Genomic DNA, 9141 nt, shown 5'->3' on the forward strand with positions numbered 1-9141 from the left:
TTAGAAGGTTGTAGGTTCAAGTCCCACTCCAGAGACTTCAGCAAGATAAATCTTGGCTGACAATCCAGTGCAGTACTGAGAGAGTGCTGCATTGTTGGAGGTGCTGTCTTTCGGATGAGATGTTAAACTGAGGCCCTGCCTGCTCTTTCTCTCTCAGGTGGATATAAAAGATCCCATGGCACTATTTCAAAGAAGAGCAGGGGAGTTATGTCTGGTGTCCTGGGTGATATTTATCCCTCAATCAACATGACAAAAACAGATTAATCTGGTCATTATCACATTGCTATTTGTGGGAGCTTTTTAAAAATTGATTAGTTCCTGGGATGTGGGTGTTGCTGGAAAGGCCACTATTTATTGCCCTCGAGAAGGTGGGGGTGAGCCACCTTCTTGAACCGCTGCAGTGAAGGTACTCCCACAGTGCTGACTTTGTTGTGGTGGTTTGGTACAACTGAGTGGCTTGCTAGACCATTTCTGAGGGCAGTTAAGAGTCAACCACATTGCTGTGGGTCTGGAGTCACATATAGTCCAGACCAGGTAAGGACGGCAGATTTCCTTCCCAAAAGGACATTAGTGAAGCAGTTGGGTTTTTATGATAATCCATTTGTTTCAAGATCATCATTACGGATAGTAGCTTTTTATTTTCAGTTTTATTAAACTGAATTTAAATTCCTCTAACTACCGTAGTGGGATTATGAACTCATGTCCCTCTGATTATTAGTCCAGGCCTCTGGATGACTAGTCCAGTGACATAACCCCTATGCTACCATACCCCTTGTGGGAGCTTGCTGCGTTTCCTACATTGCAGCAGTGACTACACTTCAAAATCACTTTATTGGCTATAAAGTGCTTTGGGATGTCTGGTAGTCGTGAAAGGCGCTAACATAGGGGAAACTAAAACTAGGGGACATAGTCTTCGAATAAAACTGAGATGAGGAGAAATTTCTTCTTTCAGAGGGTTGTAAATCTATGGAATTCTCTGCCCCAGAGAGCTGTGGAGGCTGGACCATTGAATATATTTAAGGCAGAGATAAACAGATTTTTGAGTGATAAGGGAGTAAAGGGTTATGGAGAGCGGGCAGGGAAGTGGAGCTGAGTCCATGATCAGATCAGCCATGTTCTTATTGAATGGCGGAGCAGGCTCGAGGGGCCAAATGGCCTACTCCTGCTCCTAGTTCTTATGTTCTTATGTATATAAATGCAAGTTTTTCTTTCTTTCTTTCCCATTCCTCACTGCTACCTAGAGTTTATCACTGGTACCGGTCAAATAATATCCCACTAAATAGCGCCACCTTTGGGAGAAGGGGGCAGAATTTTATTTTAAATAAGACAGACTGAACACTCTTGATGTCGGAAAGGCAACGCAGGCAGACTTTTATGTAATATTATTCTAGTTACAGTGAATGGTGCCCTCTACTGGCTGGGACTGGCGCAGTTTGTGACAGTCACATCTTCATTTGTTTTCAATTATTTTTTTTAATCCCTGTTGCCTTTTGTAGGATTTCCTGAGTGTGTCCTTTTTAGAGCTTGGATCCAACATCAAAACATTTGCTGTGAGCCCAGAGACAACCGCAGAGAAGCTATCCAGTCAGTGCGCGGAAAAGTTTGGTGTCGCAGAGTCCGAGCACTACTACGTGCATCTCATTGTGGAGGAGAAGAGCCTGCAGCTGGCTGCTGACGCAGTGCCTCACCGTCTCAAGTCCATCCTCCACAAGAGCCAGCCGCAAAAAGACTATAGCTTTATATACAAGCAGATAAACCAGGCAGAGCAGAGTACAAACCCACCCATAAAGGACCTCCCAGTTTTCTAATTTTATTTCTGTCTTAGCAAAGTGATAGGCTGCAGGGTTTTTTTCTGAGAATCCAAAAAAAAAGACAAAATGCTGGAAATCTGAAAAGAAATGCTGGAACTTCAGAGCAATTCAGTGAGCATCTGAAAGGGAAATATAGGTTCATGTTTCAGATATGACCCTTTATCAGAGCTTCAATATATTTTTCTTGTTGCTAGTTTAGGATTTATTCAATATTTCTGTTTTTCAATATTCTGGATTATTTTTAAACCGTTACTATTTATACATTTTTTAAAGAATGTAAATACAGTTACATTTGTCTTTGGGGCTGTACTTCTGTTCCCATGACCATTATTGCAAATGGAAACTCACCAAAGGGATCATTTGAGGGTCTGTTAAAGACAGATTTGACTGTATTAAAACACATTAAAGGGACGGTGTGAAAAACACATGTTTTAGACTTTGTTTTATGATTGCATAAAGTGTTTTAGTTCAGTCACAGATGACGACAACTGTAGTAAAGTTGCTTTCTGTGACCTTTGTGGACCTGTTGGTCCAATCCTTGGTAGTATAACAGAGAATGGGAATAAGGCCTTCAGGTGCTGAGTGTTCATCTGATCTCTGGAAAAAGATAAGTGTTTTTGGGTGGTAGTGACGTGTCTGTCTGACACTGATGGTGCAGACCAGAAACTGGTTTATGATCTTGTGGTAATGATGTGGCTGTTCAGTATTCATAGTTCAGTGATAGACAGTTTGATGGACAGCAGTGTACAACAACAACAACTTGCATTTACATGGCACCTTTAACATAGGAAAAATAAGAAGGGGCTATTAAGACAGGTTGGTCAAAGAGATCGGTTATTAGGAGCGCCTTAAAGGAGGAGAGAGGGGGAAAGGCGGAGTGCTTTAAGGAGGGAATTCCAGAGCTTAGGGCTGAAACGGGTAAAGGAATGGCCATCAGTGGAAGGGTGAAGGTGCAGGGGATGCAAAGAGGCCAGAACTGGAGGAACATTGAGTGCTTAAATGATTGTAAGGCTGGAGGAGGTTACGGAGATAAGGAGAGGTGAGGCCTTGTAGGAATTTGAACATGGGGATAAGAATTTAGAAATTGAGGCAATTTTAGGTGGAGCGGCTGAGCACAAGGGTGATGAGTGAACGAGTTAGGATACGAGAGCATCGTTTTGGATGAGCTAAGATTTATGAAGCGTGGAAGATGGGAGGCCAGTCAGGAGAGCACTGGATTAGTCGAGTCTGGATGAGGGTTTCAGTAGCAGATATGCTGAGACAGAGGCAGAGGCGGCCGATGTTAGAGGTGGAAGTAGGCGGTCTTCATGATGTGAGCAGCCTCCTTATCATAAGTAGTCCTTTTCTATTACAGTATACCAGAATGTTTATGAACAAGCAATGATCGAACCGACACTTCTAATCCCCAACATAAGTTGCTCATGCACACTTACCAAAATTATTAATTTCACTTGGTAGCATTAGATTGTAAGTATCAGGATGAATCTTTATCAGAAAGTAAAATATTATCAAGCAACTGTCTGACGTATGTAATACTCTCTGCTTAATTCAAACAAATACCTGGAATGAATCTGGTAGACTTTAATTTGTGGGCAGCTGACCGGTGGATCATGCCAGCTGGCACCTGTTCCAGGAACAAAGAGGCCGGGGCCATTCTGAGGCCCTGGCCTCATTGAAATGGAACTGGTGAGCTGCGACCAAACAGGCATCTGATACAGCTTGCTGGTTTGGGGCCTTAGGAAGGGGGGAGGTAAAGCAGAGGGGAGCAAGCCCGGGCCATCAGCAGCCAACTGTATAGATGTGGAGCTGGGAGGGGCACTTTAAGGACCACTGCTTCAATGCCAGGACATACAGCTCTCAGAATTTTAATCGAGATCCTATCTACGTCAAATTACCCCAATTTGCATAGTAAAGAGGCCTACCAATTGAAACAGGTAGCCGCCCATGGGAAAGCCCCTTTAAGAATGGTGGATGACGGAGCATTAGTGTTAACAGGAAGGTAAGTCTATGGATCCCATTTTGAGGCTGTTGGTGCCCCGTTAACACCAATTTCAGCCAGTTAAAATCAGCCCCAGTGATTATTACAATGTGAAAGAAAGAAATATAAAAGCTTCAACATTTGTCTCAATCCTCAGGTGGTGGATTTCACATACTGCAAGGCTAGATAATACATTGCACATGCTGCAGGGATGGTGCAGTGACGGATAGGCTGCAGGGATGTTCATGGTGTGGGGATGGGGATGCTGCGGGGATGTTCATGGTGTGGGGATGGGGATGCTGCGGGGATGGACATGGTGTGGGGATGGACATAAGAACATAAGAAATAGGAGCAGGAGTAGGCCATACGGCTCCTCGAGTCTGCTCAGGCATTCAATAAGATCATGGCTGATCTGATCATGGACTCAGCTCCACTTCCCTGCCCACTCCCCATAACCCCTTATTCCCTTATCGTTTAAGAAACTATCTATTTCTGTCTTAAATTTATTCAATGTCCCAGCTTCCACAGCTCTCTGAGGCAGCAAATTCCACAGATCCACACCCCCCTGAGAGAAGAAATTTCTCCTCATCTCTGTTTTAAATGGGCGGCCCCTTATTCTAAGATCATGCCCTCTAGTTCTCGTCTCCCCCATCAGTAGAAACATCATCTCTGCATCCACCTTGTCAAGCCCCCTCATAATCTTATATGTTTCGATAAGATCACCTCTCATTTTTCTGAATTCTGACAGAGTGTGGGGATGGACATGGTGAGGGGATGGTGCTGGGATGGGGATGCTGCAGGGATGAGGTGTGCAATAGGTGACTGCTGAAGACTGTGACTTTGTTTGAAAGTGTGTTGAGTTACTCACTCAGCTGCTCAGTGAAATTAGTGCTTACGCAGCTCTGCAATTCCTCAGTTGTTTTTTTTAGCAACAGATCGTGTAACAGGAAGGAAACATTCCTGAATATGGCAGGAAAGCCAGGACAGTGATGTTCTTTGCTTTTATGCTTCTGTTCAGATGATTGATGTACTGTAATGGGTCATTTTTATAAAGGTGACCAACATAAGTTGTGCATCAAAGTTATGCAACAAATAGCAGGGACAGTAACTGCTGGACGAATAGCCACTCAACAAAGATTTTGGTCTCCTGAGCCAAACTAATCCGTCACAAGTTGAATGATTTTTTGTTTTATATTTTTCCAGGTACTGCCATAATCATTTCCTACAGGGCTAAAGGGTCAATCAGTTATTTTAATGAAGAATCCTTATGCTCTGCATTATCGGTGCTAGCCAGCTAAGCTGGATTAAACTTGTTTATTGAGACATAATTCTAATGTTTATTAACCCATAGTAACAGGCCAGTATGTCAGATACCGTGCGTCTTTCAAAGGTTTTTACCAACAACGAAGGCTGACATTTTCTGTAAATACATTTCATGGCAAATAAAGTTTCAAGAATGTGGACTTACATTTAGCTAGATTTTTGTCTTAAATAATTGGCAGCACTAAATGGAACACAAGGCAACCAAAGAGTCTGTGGCTGGATGATGCTCTGTGAGGTTAGTGAAAGAGAGATGTGGCAAGTTAGCTTTGTCAATACAGCTGATCTCCTTTGTTATATTCTGCATCAAATTATCACTTCAAGTCTACTGTCTATAGGCATTAGATCCCAAACCCAATGCTGTGGAGGGGTTCTATACTGACTCCTTGATCTGTCATTTTGCTTTATCACGAATCAACTCCTAATGCTCGCAGAGACATCCACTGCACCTCTTTGTTTGATTTTGGGTTCAAGTGGTTAATCCAAAAGCACAGTGACATACAGTAATGCAATGGAAATGTCTCCTGTATATATTGTACATTTATAGAAATGTGTTGTAAATGACTATTACATGTTTACATAAATGCAACTAATAAAACTATTCCTCAATCAGTTGTAGTATAAATGTGTAAACTCAAGCTACTCACAATTTTGTATCTGTACAGTATTGGACTGTTCAGTCACCTAAGAACTCACTTTTAGAGTGGAAGCAAGTCCTCCTTTGAGGAGGATTTTGAGGGATGCCTATGATGATGATGATGATGATGATGTACATTGTCAGATACAGAGACATAAGGGTCCATTTTAACCTAAACTGAATCAGTTGTCCATTTTACACCCCATCCGATTTATTCTTGTTTATATACAGTTATAAAATTAAAACTCCTACTCTAAATTAATTATTTTCTGCCCCCAGAAACAGTCGGACTCTTTGGCTAGAAATTCGCCCGCCTGTCGATATTTGTTTTTTAACGTAATTTTTGTTAAAAAAAATAAGAATAAAAATTACGCCATTTAAAAAAATTTGGCCAAAAAATACGCCTGTTGATAAAAATCGGCATTGCTGGAGGATTTGTGTTGGAAACCGCCGTCTTCACTAACTTTACCGCGAGGCCGATATCGCCAAAAATACAGGGGAGAAAACACCAAAACAAATTTCCAAAAGTTAAAAAATTAAAAATCAGAAAACATTAACAATACCCTTAGGTAATCAATTGCTGAAAAATAATTAACAAAAAACTTCAACTTGGCTTTTTTGTAGGTCTTCCTACTTACCAACGTTTCTGAGGTTTTTCTCAAGCATTGGTTTTTCACCCGAGGAGTGGTTCGCCGAATGGCCAAATTTAAGCAGACCTATTTTTTACATATGGCGATCCACTTTTTGGCGATATTTCGAAACTGCCATTCTTAACCTTTGGGGGAATTTTGTTAGGTTTCTTTTAACAACAAAAAGACACTTTTAACGCGAAAAAAATCACATTAAAACGTGCGTTAGGCTCGCTAATTTCTAGCCCCTTTATCTCTCTCCCTCTTTCATTCCTCCTATTATTTACAATTTTTGTTTGCCAACTCTTTTCTCACCCTGAAAATGATTCCTGTTGAGCGATAGTTCAATGAGTGTGGTCTGCTGTCTCACCCAGGTGGTCATTCTGCATGTGTAAGTCTAGAAAGAATGCCACCAGGCCACTCAACAGGAAAGGGCATCTTGGCTGAACGCGACCTTGCTCTCACCTGATGTCCACATATGCGTATTCTCCAGAGGGGGGAATCACTGGTTAATAATCACAAGTGGGAAGGCCAATTAATTTTCCCTTGCCTAGCCCTGGTGTGCTGAGGCTATTGTATGGGCTCAGCAAACTTAACAATCCTACTCGTAGCCTTGTCAGTCACATGCTCTCTTTGTGAGAGGAACATCTGCAGGCATTTGAAACTTACGCTTGCTGTCGTCTAACCATTGCTTCACAATTTATCTTGCCTTCTCCCCATGACACTTCAACCTTATGAGGTTTATGGCCCTTCATCTAAGTTGCTCAAAAAAGCTAGGTTAGAGTAATGAAAAAAAACGGTGTTATGTTCAGAATAACTCCACAAGACTGCATACTGTAAGCTTAAACTGTTGTGACCTTGGTCTCTTTAACGTAACTCCAGAGTGAGAAAGCAGCATGGTAGACTGCCTTTGATACCTGCTTGCCCAGGGTGTGCAGGTGACCCTAGGTTCTCCAACAGGTGCGCCCCCTGGTGGCAAGTCTTACACACTAGTAAGGTTTACATACATAACATCACTCTCTTCCCCCCCTACCCCGCCCCCAAAGTTGAAGTCCTGGCATGGGTGAGTTGGTCGGATCATTGCTGCACTGCAGCACGGTTGGTCTGATCGGACTGTCCTCATTGTTGACAGTGAGATTGGTTGCTGGTTGGGTGTGTGTTGGTGGATCAATGAAGGTAAAGTCCTCTTCAAACTGTTCTTGGTTGTCAGTAAATCGCAGTTTGACCTGATCCAAATGCTTTCTGCACGTTTGTCCATTCAACAGTTTGATAACACATGCTCTATTCCCCTCCTTGGCTAAAACAGTGCCAGCAACCCATTTGGGACCATGATCATAATTAAGAATAAACACAGGGTCATTAACCTCAATGTCACGCGATACAGCCGCGCGATCGTGGTACACGTTATGCCGGTGACGCCGGGTTTCTACATGATCATTGAGATCCGGGTGGACTAAGGAGAGCCTAGTTTTGAGAGCTCTCTTCATTCACAATTCTGCAGGGGGAACACCAGTAAGTGAGTGGAGTCGCGTCAGGTAGCTGAGCAGAACCCGAGATAACCGGGTCTGCAGGGAACCGTTCATTACGCATTTCAAGCTCTGCTTGATAGTTTGGACAGCCCGTTCCGCTTAACCGTTGGATGTGGGCTTAAACGGGGCAGACCTGACATAGTTGATGCCATTGTGGGTCATGAACTCGTTGAATTCCAAGCTGGTGAAACATGGTCCATTGTCACTAACAAGTGTAAGGGGTTCTCAGGGAGTGTTGTTGTGCCTTGGGTGTCTCTCTCTGGGCTTCTGCCCACACAGCTTATGCCTGGGCTTTGAGGTACCCTGAGTGCTGCAAGAGCACCCCTGGAGAGACTGTGTCCACAGCTTATGAAGGGGGATTTTGAGACTCGTGCGTCCCCACAGCTTATGCCTAGTCAAACACTCCTAACCCCTTCTTCCCTAGCCTGTGACACACAGTTGAGCGTTTTCGAGGCGCTCCTAGCTTCCCTTACACTGTTCTGACATAAGACTCACGATCAGGAGATGTAATACAATAGAATTGAGACAAGGTGATTCCAAGAGGAACTTAGGCTTCCAATTTATTTAACAAGGTGTATCTCAACAAACAGCAATACACCAACAAAACAATTCCCCTAAATCCCACTAAACGGACACAATGAAAATCTTTACACAAGTTTAGCAGTACAATGCCCAACCTCCCACCTTTCCTGGCTTAACTGAGTTGGGAGTTCCGGGGACCAGAGGTTATACTCACTACTGTGCCTTTTGCAGTCTGGTGGTTTGTTTCTTCTCTCTTCGGTGTCTTCGGACACTGGTTTTCCTTCAGTGTCGAGAGGCTTGCTGGTTGTTGGATCACGAGAGCAGGGAAGCAGACACACTACGTCAGAAACCCCTTTTTATAGCCAGATTATCCAGTCCGCCTCTCCTGCTGAAATTGATTCTTCCCATTGGTGGGCTTTGTGATTTTGAAAAATGCAGCAGTTTTAGATTATTGCGGGTTTTTTCCACTGATGTTAACCTACTCAAGGTTTGAGTGGGTGTTGATTGCGTTGGCCTCCTGTAGCCATTTTGTAGGCCCTTGGGTTGTTTTGGGTTCCATGATTTCTGAAGGTCTGCATAATTTTCCTCCAAATCAGTTTTTCTAACCTACTCAAGGTTTGAGTAGGTGTTGATTGGGTTGGCCTCCTGTAGCCATTGTGTAGGCCTTTGGTTTGTTTTGGGTTCTCTAGTTTTCTGAAGGTCTGCATAATTTCCT

General features: G+C 43.2%; 1 protein-coding gene across 1 annotated transcript in view; it reads left to right on the plus strand.

The window, feature by feature from the left end:
- rin3 (Ras and Rab interactor 3) overlaps positions 1 to 5718 on the plus strand; it is a 166493-nt gene extending 160775 nt beyond the window's left edge. The window contains exon 10 of the mRNA XM_070879479.1: positions 1497 to 5718. Coding sequence (XP_070735580.1) covers positions 1497 to 1808 — 312 coding nt within the window. The 3' untranslated portion in view covers positions 1809 to 5718. The remainder of the gene's footprint in view (positions 1 to 1496) is intronic.
- The last annotated feature ends 3423 nt before the right edge of the window (positions 5719 to 9141 follow it).

The sequence above is a fragment of the Pristiophorus japonicus genome, chromosome 4 (assembly GCF_044704955.1).
Source record: "Pristiophorus japonicus isolate sPriJap1 chromosome 4, sPriJap1.hap1, whole genome shotgun sequence".
Classification (NCBI taxonomy): domain Eukaryota; kingdom Metazoa; phylum Chordata; class Chondrichthyes; family Pristiophoridae; genus Pristiophorus; species Pristiophorus japonicus.